The sequence below is a fragment of the Channa argus genome, chromosome 15 (assembly GCF_033026475.1).
Source record: "Channa argus isolate prfri chromosome 15, Channa argus male v1.0, whole genome shotgun sequence".
Lineage (NCBI taxonomy): Eukaryota > Metazoa > Chordata > Actinopteri > Anabantiformes > Channidae > Channa > Channa argus.
Window position 1 is genome coordinate 8,208,681 of NC_090211.1, and position 22,071 is coordinate 8,230,751.

General features: G+C 37.7%; 2 protein-coding genes and 1 non-coding gene across 4 annotated transcripts; 1 reads left to right on the forward strand and 2 right to left on the reverse strand.

The window, feature by feature from the left end:
- Positions 1-1,111: 1,111 nt before the first annotated feature.
- LOC137099443 (plexin domain-containing protein 1-like) lies at positions 1,112-15,473 on the reverse strand. 2 transcript variants are annotated; one of them, XM_067476284.1, is made up of 14 exons: positions 15,241-15,473; positions 8,683-8,846; positions 8,286-8,429; positions 3,395-3,464; positions 3,147-3,269; positions 2,938-3,056; positions 2,728-2,827; positions 2,508-2,603; positions 2,293-2,374; positions 2,162-2,222; positions 1,975-2,089; positions 1,804-1,839; positions 1,573-1,724; positions 1,112-1,460 (listed from the first exon to the last, which is right to left on the reverse strand). In XM_067476284.1, exons 1-14 carry the CDS (start codon positions 15,317-15,319, stop codon positions 1,347-1,349), a joined length of 1,455 nt encoding a protein of 484 aa, XP_067332385.1. In that variant the 5' UTR covers positions 15,320-15,473; the 3' UTR covers positions 1,112-1,346. The 2 variants fall into 2 exon arrangements, with proteins under 2 accessions (XP_067332385.1, XP_067332384.1); XM_067476283.1 differs by having other exon boundaries at positions 1,969-2,089.
- Positions 15,474-17,330: 1,857 nt separating this feature from the next.
- trnac-gca (transfer RNA cysteine (anticodon GCA)) lies at positions 17,331-17,402 on the forward strand. Its single transcript has one exon. It is a non-coding gene; the product is annotated as a tRNA-Cys (tRNA).
- Positions 17,403-17,761: 359 nt separating this feature from the next.
- Positions 17,762-21,005, reverse strand: arl5c (ADP-ribosylation factor-like 5C). The gene is made up of 6 exons (XM_067477154.1): positions 20,783-21,005; positions 20,417-20,477; positions 20,145-20,292; positions 19,836-19,919; positions 19,007-19,158; positions 17,762-18,837 (listed from the first exon to the last, which is right to left on the reverse strand). The coding sequence occupies exons 1-6, from the start codon at positions 20,826-20,828 to the stop codon at positions 18,789-18,791; spliced, it is 540 nt and encodes a 179-aa protein (XP_067333255.1). The 5' UTR covers positions 20,829-21,005; the 3' UTR covers positions 17,762-18,788.
- Between the last annotated feature and the right edge of the window lie 1,066 nt (positions 21,006-22,071).

Below are 22,071 nucleotides of genomic sequence, written 5' to 3' on the forward strand. Positions count from 1 at the left end.
TTATGTAAAACAAAACTACATATTTGTATATTAAAACCCACTAAGTGGCTGATCCATGTATTATCTGCCAAGGTCGTCAGGAACTTCACGAACTAATCCATTAATAAAAAAACACTGTGTAAGTGAAGATCTGCACTGAAAAACGTCTTCTCGCTGATTGTAATTTGATGTTCATCAGCGTTCATGTAAATGGTGTAAAAAGTACAAAAAGTATTTCTTTTGTGTAAAACAGGACATACTGGAAATACGTAATACACAAAGCTCCACATTAACCACCCGTAATAATATTAAGGTAACCATTCACCGCGCATACGGACTGCCCATTTGCACGCGCGGTAAAGAATATCCGCGGGTTGGTCATCTGACCTAACGTCCCGACTCCCAAGACTTAGAAACTAACGTCTACCCACGGAAAGCGCGCTTCCGCTTCCCCCGCGCTCCCTCCCTCAGCTGCGCGCGTCCGAGCAAAAAAGGAAGCGGCAGTGTGGGAGGTACGTTTTTGTACTTGGAAGAACGATTTGAATAATATTGAAAAGAAGGCACTGCAAAGTCTTTACATTACACATAACTGAGCCTCCAGCGTCTCGTGTGTCTTACTTGAAAATGAAACAACACACATCAAGTTCTGTGAAACTGCAAAGAAGTCCACGTCGACTCCATTGCATGTGCAACATATCTGTTCTCGTCCCATCTGTGCTTGCATAGCAAACTCATGCGATCATCTTTACTGTAGCAGGCGTTTGGGGCTCTACCAAATCAATGATCTCAAATCACATTTTTACACATCTGCCACGTTCACTGTACATCCTGTTGGACGCACATGTGATACACATGGTTAGGATGACACCTGCTGACAAAAGGGTTGTACTGTCAATATGCATACGGTATATTTACTCGCGTGGTTTCTTTTATGTACAGAAAATAATATTTAAAAAAAAACATAGTTTAAGCCTTAAAAGCAAGAATACATCGTAAACGGTGCAGAACATTCTCGGAAAGCAAAAGGTGTAATTTAAGACTTGACCATCAAAAGCACCGTGAGTTGATGTAAAACAGCATAGTTTATGAAAGTTTGTCAATTTTGTTGCTTCCATTCCACAACAAACTGTAGTTCAATTTTCTCATGGGTGCATTGCAACCACAATTTATTTAAGCAGATGTTTACATTTCATGTGAACTCACTCAATATCACACATGCCTATAAAACTGAGCTATAATCTACCCAGAATGTTGCAGCAATTTAACGTTTTTGCAGTAGAGTCTCAAAATGGCTTAATAACAAGCAAAAAATTGAAGAAATCAGTTAAAGAACAATATGTTTTTTTATCTAAGCTTCCATTTTTGTTTTAACAAAGCCCCTCTTCAACAATACTGTCTTTCTCATGTCCTTCTCCTTCCACCTCTGTGTAACCAGGTTGCTGCTTCTGAAACTTAAAGGAATGCCAGAAGTTCTTGCGCCTCTGAAAATAATAAAAAAAATCCAGTAGAAGAAAAAACATGTTTAATGTGACATACAGTACGCCAACAACAGCTTGTCTCAAGTTGAAGGTATAGGATGTATTTAGTTCTCACCTGGATGAGGTAAAGTGGTGAAGCAACAGTAGGGTGGTAGTTGATATAAAGAGCTACAAGGATCAGAGCCAAGAGTAACACAAGAGCAGCTGCTATTCCAGCTATCACTCCTATGTTAGCCAACCCTTCACTCCTGGTTGATGTCTTTACATCTGTATCGAAATTGTAAATGCGTGATTAAAAATCCCTTCATGTAGCTTAATTATAAAGGTTCCTAAAAGCTTAACTTACCATTGCCTATTTTAAATATATTATGTTTGGTGTCACCTGGAAGAAAACAGAATTTAATACTTTTAATGCATTTTTATGTACCAAACTGTGCCATTATGGTAAAATATGGTAAAATGCGGATTGCATTATATGTAAGTTGTACAGTCTACATTGACTAATTGTCACCATCACTTGTGCAGGCTTTTTGTAGAGGAGTCAGGGTGGTAGTATCCTCTATCACTGGTGTGATATAGGAACCGGTGGAGCTGTCACTTCTGGAATATTCTTCACAATTTGCATCTTTGCTCTGCCAATATATAGTATCATATATGCATTAGTCTCAAAAATGGCAAAAAAGTATACAATCTTTCAGCTATACCTCCACTGAACAGGCGTAGTCCAGCCATTCCTGTCTGTGCCGATCCATCCCATCAGAGCATCTATAACACACATAATTTACGTCAGTAGGGGTTAAAACTGCACTGCATCGCCATTAAAGACAGCACTCACCTCTGGAGTACATTACACCAGCTACAACCAGATGTTTGGTTGGATGATAGGCAGAGCTCACAGCTGTCATGTTTCAAGCAGGCTGAGGCCAGAGAAAATAGCCAGCAAGAAAACAGAAGTTTAATTGAATACGGATGTATGCAAATATAGTGGATAATTAAAACCAATCTCCTTGATAGTTTCACATTGCTTTAATATGGGCATGGTTGACTTACTAGGCAAAGCAGTAAACTCAACAGCAGAGTAGTTGGTGATTTTTGTATTATCTATGTTAACTCGATGGTATTCGTAAATCGTCTGCAGTTGGCCATCTGTATCAAACATATCTCATGTTTATGGAATGCTTAAACATATTCACAAAAGCTTCCTGACACTGATAATGTGTTTTTCTTGTACATTATAACTAAGAGTTCAGTAATGTCCTTTGTTGCTGACCTGGTGATTGAGAAGAGGGGGAAGTGACCATGAAGGCATCAGACAAACCGGCCTTCACTGGATGCTCGGCTGAACTGATCGCATCCATTGACAGTGGTATCTGATCAAAACAAAATGAGGACCCATTAATGCATGCAGCAATAACACAGTGAACTATATGAGCAGGTTCAGAAATGATATGAGAGCAAAAAGCAAAGGTAAACATCTCACATCTCTGTAGCTGAACGTGATGGTTCCTGTTTTGTAAAGCGCAGCCTGAAAGGTAAAGGCTCCTACTGATTCCTTACCAGGGAGTCTGACCCGCTCCCACTGGACCACAAACATTTCACCTGATGACAACAAAGGTCAAAAGCGATTAAGATAAATAATCAGACAATCTGCAAAACAATGATATTTTCAAATCTCAGGTGGTTTTGTACCATTATCCAGGTATTGCACAGTGGATTCTTTGGAGTAGCTGGGGTCAAAATTAGCCATTAGAGGAGCAATGTACTGTGTTGCTGTCAGCATACGGTGAGTGATGTCCCCTGTGAAGATAAACCCTGAAAAGGACCAGATGGAAAACTATATAAGGCTTGAGTACAAATTACATTACAAGAAACACTTTGCCACTGTGAACATATGTTGGAAAGGTCACTTGAACATCTGCGGTAATGTCAACATTTACCTCCTGTTGCTATGGTAAGCTGCCTGAGGTAATGTCCGTAAAAAGGAAAGTCAAACGACAGGGCAACCTTCTGCAAAAACAGCGGGTAGAAAAGACAAAGAGAAAAGTGAGGAGTTGAGTTCATTCAAGTGTAATCTTTAAGCAAGGTACATTCACGATTCACAGATTGCAGCCTCTTACTTTGAGGTTATGTTTGTGTGTTTGTTATCAGGCGGTGCTAAGCATCCTAATCAGCTATTAAAAGGGAGGAGTTGAAATAGTACAGAGTTGCATTGGACTGAGAACATGAAAGCCTCAATATGTATTTGTATTGTATTATTTACTCCCCCTGGTAACACCCTTGGGGACAACAGATGGAAATTAGCCTTTAGGCTATAATCTGGCACGTTTACATTCATGTCATATGTTCATGTAATATTAATTCACATCCACTGTTCCTTTTTTAAAAAATGCTTGGTTGTCAAACAAAAAAGTCATGTTTCATTTCATTTATAAAAAATCTACCAACATATTTTAAGCACCTCATCTGTAGTCAAACGCTCCATCACTGAGCTATGCCCCTCTATCGGAGGTGACCTGTTGGTCTTATTATAACAAATAGTTTAAAAAAGGGCTGGGCCTTTACAGAGCATCAAGAAAGTATTTGAATCACTTAACCTTTTCCACACTTTGTTGTGTTGCAGCCTTATTCCAAACTGGATTAAATTAATTATTTTCCTCAAAGTGCTACAAACAATGCCCCATAATGACAATGGCAACGAAGTTTGTTTTAAACCTTTGCAAAATTATTAAAAATAAATAATAAAATAAAAAATCACATGTATTCAAGTATTCACTGCCTTTGCTTAATACTTTGTTGAAGCACTTTTACAGCCTCACATATTTTTTGAGTATGATGCTACAGGTTTGACCAGCTGTTTATGGCCAGTTTCTCCCATTCTTCTTTGCAGTACCTGTCAAGCTCCGTCAGGTTGGATGGGGAGCGTCGGTGCACACCCATTTTCAGATCTCTCCAGAGATGTTCAACCGGTTTCAAATCTGGCTTCTGGCTAGGTCACTCGTGGAAATTCACAGAGTTGTCCCGTAGCCACTCCTTTGTAATCTTGGCTGTGTCCTTAGGGTCATTGTCCTGTTGAAAGATGAACTGTTGCCCCAGTCTGAGGTCCAGAGAGCTCTGTAACAGGTTTTCATATGTATATTGCTGCATTCATCATTCCCTCAATCCCGATTAGTCTCCCAGTTCCTGCCACTGAAAAACATCCCCACAGCATGATGCTGCCACCACCATGCTTTACTGTAGGTATGGTATTGGCCAGGTGGTGAGCGGTGCCTGGTTTCCTCCAGACATGACACTTGGCATTCAGGCCAAAGAGTTCATTCTTTGTTTCATCAGACCCGAGAATTTTGTTTCTCGTGGTCTGAGAGTCCTTCAGGCGGGCTGTGATGTGCGTTTTACTGAGGAGTGGTTTCCGTCTGGCAACTCTACCATACAGGCCTGATAATGTGGGAGTGCTGCAGTGATAGTTGTTATTCTGGAAGGTTCTTTTTTCTCCACAGAGATATGCTGGAGCTTTTTCAGAGTAACCGTTGGGTTCTTGGTCACCTCCCTGACTAAGGCCCTTCTCTCGATCGATCAATTTGGCCGACCTTCAAAGTTGCAAAAGATTTTTCTGCAGCCTTCCCAGGATCTGTGCCTCGATACAATCCTGTCTCTGAGTTCTGTAGACAATTCCTTGGACTTCTTGGCTTCAGTTCAATTCAACTTTATTTATATAGCACCAATTCACAACAAACTCATCTCAAGGCACTTTACAGAATAAAGTCAAGAATATAAAGATGTATAGAAAAACCCCAACAATTCCCCCTTAGAGCTAGGCAACCGTGGAGAAGAATAAAGGCTTGTTTTGTGCTCTGACATGCAGTGTTAACTGTGGGACCTTATATAGACAGGTGTATATCTTTCTAACTCATATCTAATCAACTGAAGTTTAGTTGGACAATCAAGCTGTAGAAACATCTCAAGGATGATCAGTGGAAACAGGATGCACCAGAGATCAATGTTTAGTGTCACGGCAAAGGCTGTGACATTGTGTACATGTGATTATTTTTATTTTTCAGAAATTTGCAAAGATTTCAAACAAACTTTCATGTTGTCATTATGGGGTATTGTTTGTAGAACTTTTAGGAAAATAATGATTTTAATCCAAGGCTGTAACATAACAAAATGTGGAAAACGTTAAGTGATTCGAATATGCACCGAATATGCTGGATGCACTGTTAATACATTAGCAGACTTTGTGGCCTTTTAAGCAAATTGTTAGATACTCATATTTTACAGGCTGATATTACTATTTTGCAATCATCCAGTTAAAGCATTGACCCAATTTGGCTGCGTAGCAGGGGATTGTTGAGGTTATAGGGTGTTAACGTTCCAAAAACAGGTATTGTGAAAAAATCTTATGATTAATAACACTGATTCATTTTCAATATCCAATGTATCTATCACAGAGCTAATAGGCCAAATAAGACAACTGACCCTCTTGTAACCATTGATAATTATTTGACTTTAAGAGCAGCTTTGACACTCATATACCTGTCTTTTGATTTTCCCAAACAGCAAGCACATTCTTTTTCTTAGCTTTGTCCACATACATTCTGATGTAAGAACTGTTGCTGGTTTTCCTGTTGTGTAAGTACTTATTTCAAGTTCCTGGGTGTAGTTGGCGTTTATACTTGACAGCTCTGACAGGTGAAGCATAGAATCCGTTGGCTTTGTCTAAACCACAACATCTTTTTGTTTGACCACAAACTGTATTGCAGAGGTGGTAAGTATTGTACATCAAAGTTCAAGACCAGGCGCTGACACTCTCTGGAATCCCTGTTGTGCTTAGTGTGGCCAACATGTCCCAGTCTTAGCTGCCCTAGCAGAGTGATGATATATTTCAGATTGAATTTCTTCCAGACTTACACTCAGAAAATTGTTTGGACTTTAGTTTTAGGCTTTTGTTCCTTGACAAATGAAGAATTATTTTTATTTTTTATTTTTTGTCCTTTCGTCCTGTGAGTTCAGGTTCGCCACAGAGAATCATTGTCCGCACCCTCAAATCTTTTATTACTATTTTATTATACACCAACTAAGAGTTTTACTCTCAGAGTATGCTTGCAGATTGCTGTGTCTGTAAGCTTTATTTATAACTCACAAACTACTTAAGCCACAATAAAGGACATAAAGTCGGTTTTCACAGGAAGGGGGCACTCAGTAATGAACTGTGGACCTCTTGATGTGCAGTCAAATGCTCTACCACTGACCTATACTCCCTACAGTACACAGCCTGTACTACATTTTAATATTTGTCCAAATTACCAAATAAATAATAATGTTTATCTAATTAAAAAGTGCATTGCGTTAAGATATGATTTACTGATGTGATTATTTAGGTGTGACAATGTTTCATTACAGTATGCATTCGCTCGCAGGGGTATTCAGGGTTGAATTGGGAATCTTGCCAGCTGTAGAGCTTCCAGCTTCATTTAAATTATTGGTAGAGCATATTTGGAAGCATCCCATGTAAAAAAGTAAATTTATTCATGTGGCAGATACTTTCATCCAAAGGTGCTTACAAGTAATGTACACAAACACACATGTGTTACTTGTATTGTACTGGAGTATTTCCATTTTAGACTATTTTTACTTTAACTCCACTACAATTCAGAGAAAAAATGTACTTACTTACTACTTATTTACTCCACTGCATTTATTTTACAGCTTTAGTTATCAGTTACAATTTTATAACGTAACCACCTGTGGCATTTTTGTTCCACACCAAGTTTCAAGGTAACTTTGTCCCTTATTTTTCAATACCATAACCTTTATTTGCCATAATTTTCACCTTTGAGAGTTTATTAAATAAATCTTAATTTTGCTTTCATTTCTATGTTATCAATAGCATCACATTCAATACTGTTTATAATGCATTGTTTTCTTAGTGAAGTACTTATTCTTACTTTTTTTTACAACATGTACAGTACATTTGTACTTAAATTTTAGTAACATTTTTGAGAGGCACTTCTACTGGTAGTGGAGAATATTTTAAGGCAAATATTCACACTTTTACATTGAGTTTGTGTACTTCTACAATCTCTGCTGCCAAGTTGCCAAATGGCTAAATGTAAATGCATATTTACCATACACAAACAATGACAGAGTATTTACTTACATTTCAGATTCATTTATGCTCTTGATTGTTCTTTGTGAATGTGGAAATTCTGCACTATCCTATCAAAAAGAGTCAGTAACTGTGTACCTGTAAGTGGTGCTGTATTGTAGTTTAGCAGCGATATTGCAAAGGAAGGATTGTTAGTAAAGTATGTTTGTGTAATTTTGTGTCTGAGCATAGAAGATTCCAAGCCAAACTATAAATGACTGCCACGCTTAAAGAGTACTGTGGAAACCTAAAATTTATTCTAATATCCACAGTTTCCTTGAAACACTGCAACAGAGGATATATTGCTGCATTACATACTTTTACAAACAGGGGGCACCTAGGTTTGAACTAGGAGCTGTGATTTACAGACAAATGCCCAGAGTGACCCTATGACAGCTTTGCATGTTCACATTTTTTTACTCCTACAACCGAAGGTACTTGATTCCACAAATGTTTGGCTTAAAAGTAACAGACATTTGCCTATACAGGTAAGGGGTCACCTAGACTTGAACTGGGGACCTCTAAAGTTGCAGTCAAATGCTCTACCATTGAGCTGTACCCCCTGAGAGAGAATGGGGAAAGGAAGAGGCCTGTTAAATTTGAAAGAAATTTCAAATGTGTGTAAATATTTTCAGAAATGACTTTCAAAAAGTAAGAGAGAAGATATGTTTTTGTCTGAGACTCACCACAGCCTGTTTGTATGAATTTGACAGAATGCCATGGACTCTAACTTGGCCATGTCGAACATCACTCATGTCTACCCATAGTTGCTGTGTACGCTGGTCCTCAGAGCTAAAGCTGCGCCATGTGTAATACTTGCTAAAGTCCTCCTTCAAGACAGAAAAACACAGCATCAGAGGTTTTGAGATTATGTGGCTGGATGTCATTTGGGCATTGAGAGTTAACTATGAACATAAGTAAATCATATGCTTTCATATGCGTCTCCAAGTGCGTAAATTGTACTTTCCAAAAGAGGACAGTGTTTAACTCCAACTAAAACAATCAGAACATGTCAAAGCCAAAACATAATAAATCCTAAAAACTAAACATAACCATCATAAGAAAGTGTGGTTCAGCACTCACCACTACACGTGTCATGTTGTCTGGCAGGATGTCAATGATCGGTCCTCCACCCAGGACTGCCCTGTTAATAGTGTGACCTGAAGTTGACCTCTGGGCTCTGTGAGGATGACTGTAACCTCCAGTTGACTCTTCATGCTTCTCTGCTATCACAGCGTAACCATCATCTGTCAAAAATGAATACTTACAAGGTTAGCTTGTAAGTTCTGAATCCACTATTTTCTATGCAGTCATTTTAATATAAAAAGACTTAAAAGCACATCAAAGCCTTTCTTTCCTTTTTCCGTGCCAGCTGTACCCCACACTGTTGGGAAGAATTTCATATACCAGTTTTATACAGAATGATGTTTACAGTTGTGGGTCAGTGCTCAGTTAGTCAGCCTAAGAAGAAATTAATTTTTTTAAAGTGTAAGTCATGGCCTTGTCAGTTAAAGCCATTGATGGATGAAAACCAAAACAATAAAACACATTTACTGATGTTCTGAGGGAGCTGTCAAGTCCTGGAAATAATGTAACCACATTCGGTAAGCAAACAGGGTAGGATGGCTTTGTTTAAATAGTTCCAAGTGTTTCTTATAGGAATAGAAAGGTTATGTGGTTCAAGGACACAGTGAAGGTTTATTTCTAGTATGGATTTATTTTAGCACCATACTGATTTATAGTGTGGAAGATGCATATCTGTGGCTTTTTTTTTAAATTTGGATGGGGACCTGCAAACATATTGCTCCTTAAATGATCTCTACTGCACTTTTATTGCACTTTCATTTTACTCTTCTTCCATATCAATATCAAGAGCACTTTACACTGCTCCTTCAACCATTTGCACTCGCCTGCACTCACTGGAGGCAACTAATTTGGGGGTTAGTGTCTTTCTCAAAGACACTTCAACATGTGACAGGAGAAACAGGGACTCAAACTGACAACTTTTGGATTATTGGATGATTACTTTACCCCATAATCCACACTCACCTCTTTCCTTACACAATATGAGTCAATCACATGGATGTACTTCTAAAGCCACCCAGGGAAAATGTACTGAACACGATAGTTTTGTGCCTTTTATTTGACAGCAGGCAGTGTAAAGAGAGAGAAAGCCAGGGTTGAGAGAAAGAGGGGTGTGACATGCAGTATGAGTCCCTTGGCTGCATGGGACACAAACTGTGGACATTGCAGTTATCAAGTATGCATCTTAACCACTCGACCACCAGAAACCATTTTTGACATACAAAGCAATACAGGTTTAGAAAGCTTGTTGTGAACTATTGTGGGAAACTCTGAAAAAATTAATACTAAGTTTGTTTAACTCTGTGGATAAATAGATACAGTGCAAATATTTCATGTAGTTTAAGGAGATATGGTACATGTACTGTAGACTGTGTTTTATATGCCCCAAATCAAACTTGCAATGGCCATGAAGAAACTTAAGATATTTTATTATATGGCATTCAAGTTATACAACCAATGAACAATACTCAGGCTTCACACAAACATGACTCTAAAATTTCTGGCAGCCTGGTTCAATATCTATTGCCAGGTTGCCAAGGTAGCATCATATCATACAATGGTAAAGGTGAATGTTGCTATCAGTGCTATCTTTATCTAGCTAAGGAATATTGACAAATATAAAAACCAGAAGGGAGACTATGACTCACTGCCGGACTTTAAGTTTATCTATCAATCCATCAATGATTTTTCAACTTCTCTTTTGGAAACAACACGGCAATTGCGCGTTTGTAAGCGTCATTACGGGCCAAAAGGGTGACATCATTAGGGGACTATATAAACCCCGGAACAGCACTGCTTCTCACGGCGTGTTTTAACTAACCCTAAATCAGTGGTATCTCCTGTACTCAACGTTTGCTGTTTTTTATCTCTGGCTTTCAGCAAACTACAGGAGATTTTGTCAGTTACGTTGGAAACGTTTACGAACCATTGAAAAAAGCGCAGGGAATCACTCCGTCATGCTCAGTTTCCCGTCAGGAAAACCGTGAATGACCCGCCGTGGTCAGCTCGGCTGCCGCGAAGAGTTAGTCTCTGCTGCTCCGGTGTTTTCATGCCGGGAGTCTCAGCAACTGAGCAGATTAATACTGAGCAGGGCAGCTCTACCGGACTCTCCAGTGATTCGGTTAGGAAGCCCAAGCTCAAACACTCTTTAACCTTGGATTTAAAATGTTTCATTTTCTCTGTAACGCGTTTTTTCATTTAGTATTTTAGGTATTCATGCTAACGCTAGCCAACGTTAACGTGGCTAGCAGCACAGGCCCATTCCTTCAGGGTGGATGTGCTTTCCTTCAAAAGGGAAACTGAGCAAACGTTAAAGCTAAAAGTAAAAATAGGATAAAAGAATATTTTGTCATTGATTTACTGCAGGCAGTAAGACGTGCGTTTTTGACCTGACTCAGAAAAGTGTTTGGCTTTAATTTTCTAATTAACACATGCAGAATGTAAAGCCTGCGCTGCAAAGTGGGACCTACAAATACTTTTGACGTGAATCACATTGTTTGACTGGTTGCTAGTTTTTCTTTTTAAGCTTTTTGGAACAGTTTGCTGCAGTGCTGTCTGCTGCACCTTATTCCGATATGTTAAAACATTCCTTAATGTCCGGACTAACTTTTTAAAAAAAAAATTTCTCTAGGCAAAAATACCCAGAATTTATTGGACACCAACATTTAAAATATTAATATTTACTATATTTTCAAACTCTATATGCTGTTAAATTGATTTGGGAACGTTGTTTGGGGGGAAAAAATCAAATAAAACAATATTTAGATTAAACAAATGTAAGAACTGTAGTCACTTGTGTACATCACATAAGCAATTATTCATTTGAACAAATTACAAATGCTTTGACATAATGGATAATTTTCTGCTGTTTCCAACATTATCAGTTGTTTATGTCATTTTGAGCAAAATGTACAATCCTGCTTTTCTGTTTCTACACCAGCCAGTTCTCAACCTTCAACAGGCAAACATATAAACAGGGCAAACCACATTGTTGCAATTTCTGACAACTGCATTCCTGATTTTGTGTTATGTCCTTTGTGCTATGGAGTGCTGTAAAATGCTTTCCTTTCTCTGTCTTAGTGACAGTAAAAACAGCAGTGTCAATTTGAATGCTCTACAATTGCTTGCAATTAATCTCCCACATGCAGTAACGTGAAACTTTCTAAATGATATAGCTGAAGTGCTGTAACTTATTTTCCATGATCAAGGACAGCAGAGACATTTCTTTCATGGAGACATACAGTACCTCCCACCCCATCCCTACCTTTACAAGCACATAAAACATGAGAAAGTTAGTTAAGTAGAACTTTATCTACCCTCACTGCTGTTTTTCTAAGTTGTGCATTGTTAAATAGTGAGCACTTAGGTCAGGGAACCTCAATTTAGACCGTGTGTCTTGGATAACTAGATAATCAACAAGAAAACACATTTCAGAATATTAAATATGACATATTTAATTTGGCCACATTTCCACAACTATAAGTAGGTTGATTTTGGTTCAATGCCTGCATTTCTGTCCAGAGTGCGGGAGGGAGACATGGGCCTGTTTGTCGCTCAGCCTTGTCCCGTGCCAAACCTCCTGAGCAGACTGTACAACGTTGGCTGGTGAGGCCTGCTTTAAACATCACCCTGCATTCACACAGTTATAATACTGATGTTTTCCACAGCAACAGTCAAGCCACTGTAATGTGTCATTTAACAAGTTTCTCTAGTGACAAAGCAAATGTCTTCCCTCATAGAGACTTTATTGTATTTGTTCATCGCTTTTACTCTCCACCCTTTGATTCAAATAAGCAGTGTGTTATTGCATTCATGGCTTACATATTAAACCTAGATGTGTGATTGTTGACTGCTGGGTCCACCCTGTTATGGTACATATGAGGTAAGAGTAGAAACAATGTGTGCAGAGCAGTTGAGGTTGGCAGGGAAGCAGATAGAAGCTGGAAGGAGTGCAGATGCTGGATAGAAAGTTACTTATTTTAATATCTACTCAGGTCATCGCTTCCTAAGCCAGTATTGAAAACAGTAAGAGTGGTGTAATATTTTGTTAGCCATCCAGGATAAATATCATGAAAAGAAAGATACCAAATTTGAAAACTAACCATTTCAAATTTACCCTTGGGAGTTAATAAAGCAATTTTAACATTATTATCATCTGATTTTTTTGGTAACATCTGAATTAGACAGACAGTCGTATCCTTTTTTGTAACAACCTAACGTCATCATACATTAACTACTAACCTTGTAGTTTTGACCATTTTCATATTTTCAGTCATCTGTAATCTTTAAAACGTATTAGTAAAATTGATTTACTTTAGACTGAAATGTAATTTCACATTCAAAAAGTTTCAGCTTTAAATACAAACTTACAGCTAACATTTGCACAGTTTTTATACTTATCTCTTCATGAATTATTGCATATATAATTATTGCAGCACAATACTGAAGTGATAAATAAATATGTTTCATGTTGTTGCTTTAAAAATGTATCAAGAGCAGCACTGAGGCAAAGACTTCCAAGTTTAAGTAAAAGCTGCAGTAAGGTAAAACAGGAACCATTTTAGGCAATGAAGGGGCAGATGTTTTGGACAGAAAACTGACCTCTTCCACGCTTTTAGGAACTACCAAACCACGGCATTTAGCTGCTATTTTTTCTTTGAATGGTCAGCTTAGATTGGTCTGAGGGGACACACCCTTCCTGAACAGAGGCTGGAGGAGCTGGCATGGACTCCTCAACGTCACCCACAGTAAACATGCATAGCTGAAGTCAATAATTGTGGTGGAATTGCATATGTACAATTCCTCACTTTCATTCCACAGACGTTTCATGTAGATAATTAAATCCATTTTGTTTTAGACTTTTGAGAAAGAAGTTAATGTATTTAACTTTTTAATTTTTTTTTTTACTTTTTCTTAACTGTTACAGTAGTTTTCATGCTCCAAGAGGAACTTTTTATAAATAAGCAGCAGCAAACTTAGACTTCACAATAAAACAAGAAAAACAAGACACATTCCCATTTTGGGAAAGTGTTAAGATAGCATGAGTGAGCCAGTTTCTTCACTCATCTCCTGTTAGGGTGAATTGCAACAGAAGATGACCTAGAAGATAACCTAATTGCATGGAAGAGGCAAAAGCATTATTTCTGCTTTTCATTTTCCGATAAGAGAATTTAAATAAAGGGGTCAGAGTTAGGGCCAAAACCATTTCCCATACAAATGCTGTAATTAATTATACCATTATTCAGTTGATCAGCTGTTGGCAGATAACAGTTTTTGTTCTTGCCATGTTATTTTTCCTAAAACAAAAGCATGCTTTGCTTGTCAAATGATTTTTATAAAATAAAAGTCAACGTGGCATCCACACACAATAACACACTATCTATGATGCATCTCACAAAACCTTTTCACTTTGTTTGAGGTTATTCTGGATAAGCTTCAGGCTAGTAGTTAAAGCAAACTTTGTAACACAACAAGACACAAAAGGCCAAACACCGAGGTCATTGCTGGGGACAAAATTCATTTCAAACACAGGGTTTTGAGTTTTTCCAGTGTGGTTCAGATGTTGTGGATGACTCTCCCAGGACCACTCTTTTTTTTTTAAATCCGGAGTATGTCATGTTAAGTTTTAAGGCCAACAAGGACAAATTATGCAAAGGGGAGGAGGAAATGTGAGGTCAATACTCAAAATTGACCCCCTAATCTTGCAAGCACATTTCTCTTGCACAGCATCTGAAACATGTTTCCTTGTACATAAACGTTCTCCTGACATAGAAGTAGATAATTTAATTTTTTGATGTTGTTTTAATGAAGTAACATTTTACAACAGCTAAAACTTAAAGGAAACTAATTCAGAATGTCTAATTTAATATTGCATCTACTTTGTCATGGACAACCACTTAATCACTGTTTGCAGTGATAAATAACAAATAGGATGAATAGAGAGGCAGGAGAACAAATATAATACATATCATTCTGCACTCCTCCACTTCCCTACTTTTGTTTATATATACATTCTCTCTCCACCAGGCTCTTTAAAATCCCAGAGTCTAGCAGGAGGCAAAAAGAAAAACAAAGTCCAAATCTAATTTTAAACCTGATACAGGCTCTTTGCGGGTTGTTGTTTGGACGCTGTCGCATGCTTGTGGAATTGGGTATTTTTATTGTACACTTTACTGTAAACTAGGTTATTCACTTTAGTGTGTAAAATAAAAAGGGCATGGCATGCACATTTGCTGCTCCATAATAATTCCTACTGCAGTTGTGTGATTTATAGTTAAAAAAACTGTAGCAAAAATTGTATATAAAATTGAATGAACAGGAGTAATGACTATTACTATGACTACAACCAGTGCGGACTAAATATTTACATGCAAAGTTTAATTGCACAGTCTTGAATAATATTAACATATAAAAACAAGGAGAAACTACAGGACCGGCTTAACACCTGCCGAGTTAAACATCTGTTTCACTCGATAGACCGGACAGGAGGCAGTGAGTATAAACAATACTGAAGAGACAAGAGCAGTGATGGTATGGAGAAAAATACAAACAGCTCACCTGTTTGCCGTTGAACCCAAATTTTAGCCAGCTCTGTTTGAGAGAGACAGAGAAAAAGAATCACCAAACTTAAACACATGACGAATAGCAAAAGATAAAACAAAAAACACAAAACACAGCTTCGTCTGGGCTCCTCTCTTCTTCTTCCTCTCCTGCTCTTTGCAAAAACACTTGTCTTCAAATCTTTGTCTCAGCCGTCATTCCCTTCGTCCCTCTGAATCCCTCTCTCTCCACACACCACCCTGTTTCTAACTACTCCCTTTTCCTCCTCCTCCGTGCTGTTCATCCATTGCCATGGTGATTACAAAGACACATGAATCAGCTGATGAGGCTTTGGAGCACAGAGGAAAAAGTTTATCAGCTGCACATTTTAAAGTCTTGGACATTCTGTCGTCCACTTTTTGACTTTATAAATTATACAAAGTATACCTTTATTTGGGATTCCAGTGGCATCACAGCATCATTCTGAATGATCTTCATCTGAAAGCAGGAGGGTGGCGCCTTCCTCTGTCTAAACCAGCTGTGAGGAGAGTGAGAAATCTGACAGCTGAGATTAGACATGGAGACCATGATGCTAACAATACCAGCCCTGAAATCAGCACCAGTTATGATATTACACATTCCACGTCAAGTCTGTTTATAGCTGCTCAAAACATTGTGACTTTTTTCCAAAAACAACATCCTTTTGTGGCCTACATGGAACAGAAAATTCTCTTTGTTGCACTTTAACTTCCAGCTGTTAAAAACAATGTTTTCATGGCACGTAAAACAGGCAAAAAGTGAGCTTTACAAGCACTGTGGCTGACTTCGCCATCTCCCTTAGCCACTGCTTTCATCATGTCTTTCTGCTTCGAGAGCAAATATGGAATCCTTGGCTAAGAAAATGGCAGCTGAGTGTTTACTGGATTCCCAGCTGGAAAGGCAATCCTTACCATGTCCCATAAATCAGACCATACACACATCATACAGAGTAGTGTCAAAACAACAGATGTGAGTTTTAACACAGAGAGCTCGGGCTGACTTTAAACAAACAAATAATAGGCGGTAAAACTTATATTATTAGAAATCATAAGAAAATATCACTGGTCAACTGTTTTTAGTTTAGGACATCTTGATTTGTTAGGTTCTATTTGTTTTCTAATAAGACAAACTTGAAACTTCTAAACCAAATCATTTAAAGAGGCTGGGGGGATGTATTTTACTAAAGATGTATTGTTCAAACATTTTTTTGATGAACAGCACCAATATATTTGAGCACACACATATTTGAGGACATTATTAACATTTAACATAACATGTTTGTGTTTTATTATTACAACTTATTAATTCAACATTCAGGATTAGTAGTTGAAAATCGTTTGTATGGTTGAGGTTGAAAATTTCAATTTGAAATAATGATAGAAAATATAATCTGCAGCCACAGATTTAATCAAAAATATAAACCTTAGTATAGAGACCCGTATATAGCAATTAATTAATATTTAGTGACTGTCACATTACTGTCAACACCTCATTAAAACATTTCAAATGGAATTTGAAACCATTACAGATGGAGTGGGAATTTATTCTCCTACATATAACATTGATAAAAGCACGAAGTTAAATTATTAGGGAGGAAAAAGTGGCAAGGGTGTCACCAGGGTGTGGTTACAATAAAATAAATAAGAAACCAGATTTGGTTTAACAGAAAATAGACTGTATCTTCATTTTGATCTAGTCTATTTTCTGACAGGCACATTATTACCGGTACCTATTGATTTAATAAATATTTAAAGATGATGATAATCGTGAAGGGTTTATTTCGGGAAAGCGTTAGTTTCAGTAAGGTGTGACCACAGTCTACAGGTATAAGTAAAAAAGTTAGTGCAGTTCAGTATAAGGTTTTTCTCCCCCTGGTGGTTAAAGTAACATGTTGCACGTTTGATGAGCAGTTTATTCTCGCTGTTTTCGGCAAGAAAGAAATATTCTATAATATCTATATTTACGTAAATTTAAATATATGAAACGAAAATATTTGACACTAAAATATAACTCGACATCAACCATTTGATGATGTCATATAACTTTAAGGTCATGTGTTATAACTACGTGGGGGTATAGCTCAGTGGTAGAGCATTTGACTGCAGATCAAGAGGTCTCCGGTTCAAATCCGGATGCCCCCTGTGAATTTTTCAGCTTTGTTGCTTTTGCCTTACGAAATCCAAATCTACCTTTCTGCATAAGTGCCACGCATTTTAAAGTCACATAAAATCATGTTTATTACTTCTTTTAGGTAGTTAATTAATAATATTTCTGCTTGGATTTAGGCTGGTTGGGCTACACAGTATTTGTAGTAGTAGACTGTGGATCAAAAACAGAATTTCTGTTACACTTCCAGCTACTGTGACTATCTGTCAACACAACATTCACTTTTGTTACGTTAGAATTGTACATAAGGTACATTGAAACCACCCAATATCCTAGCCCTTCTTCAAACACAAATTACTACAGCTACAGACAGACCACACACATCACATATGTTGCAATAACAATATTTATTATAAAAATACACAAAGCAATATATTAAACCTAAGTGTGACTAATAGTCATTAGCAGCGAATGTAGCAACAATTTGCTTTTTTAGAAAAGGCTGAAATATATACAGAAAATACTTCAACAGCTTTCTCTAATAATAAATTACTAAACCCACAGTATGTGGGTCTAAAAGATCAGCCCTGTAGTTTCATACATCAGGGGCAGATTTATATCCCAATTGTGGATTTACAGTATTTGCCAATAGTTTGTTCTTCTCTACTTGTTTTGTTACTTAAGAGGTACCAAATATGGAAGTACAGTAGTCCGGGCATAATGCACATTTTAAGACAGCTATGACAAGAAGCACCAATCAAAAGTCAAAAAGAGATGATGATTGCTCCACTCAGACTTTAGATTCAGTTCAAATATGAGAAGTATGAGAAGCAAAAGTAGACATCCCTTAGTGTTGTTATTATGGACGTCATCTTTGTTTTGGCACAAATTATTATACAACTTTATATTGTAAAGGGTTTGGTGGAGCCATTTAGGTTAAGCAATTAATGAACCCTTTATTTCAACAAAGTCGTTGGATTGGGTTATCCCCGTGGGATGATAAAACGAAAGTGGAATGTGACATTTCTGGTCAGTGAGGATATATTGTGTAAACAGTGCAACTTGCAATTTACAGTAAATACACATAATACTTCCTCGCTGTGCACTTCTTCACAACCACAACTGAGGAAAACTTTACCATAGTTTTAATACACGCGTGGTTCTTAGAGAGTTCAACAATCAAGAAGTTTGATATGTATAGTGTTGGTGTACATCATCCATGTTTCTCTGTTGCTCATCCACCCTGATGCTCAGCTACACATAGACACCTCTGAGCAGGTGAGACACACTGGAGGTACGCAAGGCAGGCTCCATTACAGACTCCATGTTCAAGGAAAACTGTAAGTAATCCTGACGTCATGGCATGTGGAGGCCTGTGAGGTTGGGTCAGTTTGAGGAAGTTCGATCCAGTACACAGAGTTTTAGTTTGCAACAACCCGTGATCTCATCCAATCTAGGCTGGCAAGTAGACTACAGAGAGAGAGAGAGAGAAGAAAGAGAGAAGCATTTTTTAAAAAGTGCAAAGTGGTAATTCCAGCAGAAGTTGCTGCTCAAAAACAATTTTGCTCTTGGCTTTGTGAGTCATTGTAAGGGTTGACACAGACAGACAGAGAGAGCGCAAGGTGTGTGCTGTTCTCACCCCTCTCCTGTCAGGGCACAGCAGGCTTGGACATGCCAGGAGTGTGTTGTGATGGAGTCAAGTGTGAGACACTGGGAGATCTCTGCTGCTGTCATCGAGCCCTTCACGTCCTGTTTGTTTGCCATGATAAGAACGGCTGCATTCTTGAGGTCCTGTGAAAAGCAAAGAAGATGAGTTACCACTGCTACTTTCTGTAACAATTTATGTATAGTGCTGAAATTTCACTCCACTGGAAATCCCTCAAAATTTTTCTTTTTCACCTTTCAGAACAGCAACATCATCATGTTTGAACACATGTCAACAGGCTGACTGACAGTCTAAGTTGAAACTTCCTTATCATGTTGTGTCATGGGTTGGGGTTATTGAGTGCAATTAGTCATTCTGAAAGTAGGAGTGTATCTTAAAAACAGGCACAAAAAGCTGAAAGCAAAGGGTTTTATATCAAGGCAACATTCAAAATAAAGTGGTAGGGTCTATATTTAATTTACAAAACTAATCCCACTTTAATATGTTCCTAATTATTTAATAACAATAATTATTTAAAACTCCATTACACATATTTTGCAAGCAGTAAATAATAATGTATGGGATTGTTTAGAATGAAGTTGTAAGCTAATTGACATTGCAGTAGTGATATAACATTTCATATTGAAACATATAGTTTATGTACTTATAACAGTGTTACATTCAATGATTATGAGCTCCTTATCCTGTCTTTGTCTAACTACATTGTGTGAATTGATATATTTATATGCTTCAAATACATGCAAAATAGGAGGCTTAGTACCATAATAATTGCAAGGCAATCTCAAAATTTTTGCATTCATACCTCATGTGCAAGCATTTGGTGCAGTTCTTCTTTAGTTACAGTGAGTCTTTCCCGGTCAGTGCTGTCTACAACCAGAATGACAATCTGAAAAAGCCACAACACATAAATTAACCGATTATTAGCACAAAACAAACTTTGAATGTTGTAGGAGTGAGCAGAATCTGTCACGGTAGTAATATAAATGATTATGGAACAGTGTTGGTAATGTGCTTCATCAATACAATGAGCATACGATGATAACAACAAGCCACAATACTGTTGGGTAATGTGCATCAGAAAGAGAAGCTGAGTACAGAAAGTGCCCCATACCTCTGTATTGCAGTAGTAGGAGACCCAGCTAGCTCTGAGGCTCTCCTGTCCTCCAATGTCCCAAACCAAGAACTGAGTGTTGCGTACAGTAATCTCTTCAACGTTGCTGCCGATGGTTGGTGATGTGTGGACGGCGTCCTTTGTTAGACTGGATCATTTATGTAGGAGGAAGATCAAAAATAAGCCATTTGTGATAGAAATAGGGCCACAGATATGAAGCAGTACACAGATAAATGAATACTTTAGCCACAGAAAGTAGCCAAATCACTCACAATTGGTAGAGGATGGTTGTCTTTCCTGCATTGTCCAAACCCACAATGATGACTTTGTGTTCTGTGTAAAAATTTTAAAAAAAAAATTTTATTTGTTTTCATTTTTACTCAGATTTTAGTCAGATTTCACAAACATGTCTGACAGATATTGAAGCTGTTACTTTCGTGTCAGTAAGAGGAAAAGGAAACGATTTTCAGTCAAGCATTAAAGTAAATGACCACAGGCCTCACGAAAAACCATTTAAAAAAGTAAACTCCTATTGATATTATATATATTATATTGTCTTATTAATTATAATTAGATAGGAACTGACAAAAGAAATCAAGCAGTAAAACTGCAGTTAAAAAACAAAAGTTAACTCTTACCCCTGTCACCGAACACAGCCAACATCTTGGTCAGCAGGAATCCCATTTCCAACAAGTGTGTGTAAAGGTGAGTGATCAATAAATTACAAATCCGGTAAACGCTCCTGGAGCAGACAGACCTATTTGTTCACAGCTGACTGTCAGACGAACTCTTTCTCTTCATCTACATTCAGTTTCTACTCCAGCATAGCGGGGTGGCGCTTTAAAACAGCCTCCGGTATTTTTCAGTCGAATGAGTGACGTAAAAGGGGCATAGTAATGATGCGTTCACGCTTGTGGGAGACTTCTGAATCACGCACGTGAGGGACCTGCTTCTAATTCAACATTTCTTACCTTAATTTGATTATACCGTGTCTTCTGAACTCATAATGGAAACAGCGTGCCAAGTGTGTGAATGACATGTAATTTGTTTTAACGGTGACAGCTCATGCTGTATGTAAACTATGCTATCAGTTTATAAATGGTGAGTGTGTGAGTTAATAAATCAGGAAGGCTCATAATGATTGATATAATTTCCATTAATTAACTTCTATCATGGGGGATAACATTTGCAGTCTTCCTACTATTTAAAAATGTTACCTACAGTTTAGTTAAAGTTCATATGGACCTTAGAAATTCGTTCTAATTTTGGTCTGAAGTTAAAGTCTACAAGTTACATTCTTTTGCTACAAAACTTGTATGTTGAATAATTACTTTGTCAGAAAATTTACCCAACATTAGGCTAAACCTACATTTCCACCATTTTAATCAATCATTATCCTATGTGCAGGTCTGTATCAAAAAGAAAGGAAGCAAATGAAAAGACTTCAGCGGGAAATTATTGTACACCAAAAGCACCTGAACCCTTCAGGAACCCTCCTGAATTCTTTAACTACAAAACTCTGAGCTAGTCAGGAGAAATTGAAGGCAACACAAACCAAACGTTTTCATTCTGTCACACCAACGACACGAGCGGGGTGATAACGTAACTCATGACGCGTACATGTGCAGTCCAAATATGGAAAGGAGAATTGAACAGTTTCCCTTCCCTGTGTATTAATTGTTCCCTTCCCTGTGGTGCAATGTTTATGAGCAACAGAAAGCAAAACTGTGTTTAAAAGAAATCCCCGGGATTTCCATTGACAAGTCCAGGACTACCCAGGTGAATATAGTACACAATCTCTAAATACTGCAATATCGATTTATTACTGTTATGTTTATTTCTTTATTGATATTATTAGTGTTACAGTATGTTGTTGATATTGTGCTTTATCTGAGATTAGTTAATACGGAATTTATTCTACTTAGTG

Bases quoted from the DNA above. Each gene is read 5' to 3' on its own strand.
- LOC137099443 (XM_067476283.1), bottom strand. From the start codon at position 15,319: ATGTGTTTAAGTTTGGTGATTCTTTTTCTCTGTCTCTCTCAAACAGAG. The intron at 1,840-1,968 runs GTGACAATTAGT...GTTTTCTTCCAG, and splicing joins AAAAGCCTGCACAAGTGATG to GTGACACCAAACATAATATA. The intron at 1,725-1,803 runs GTAAGTTAAGCT...ATTTCGATACAG, and splicing joins TATATTTAAAATAGGCAATG to ATGTAAAGACATCAACCAGG.
- arl5c (XM_067477154.1), bottom strand. From the start codon at position 20,828: ATGGGATTCCTGCTGACCAAGATGTTGGCTGTGTTCGGTGACAGGG. The intron at 20,293-20,416 runs GTGAGTGATTTG...TAAATGATCCAG, and splicing joins ACAACCATCCTCTACCAATT to TCTAACAAAGGACGCCGTCC. The intron at 19,920-20,144 runs GTATGGGGCACT...TGGCTTTTTCAG, and splicing joins CCTACTACTGCAATACAGAG to ATTGTCATTCTGGTTGTAGA.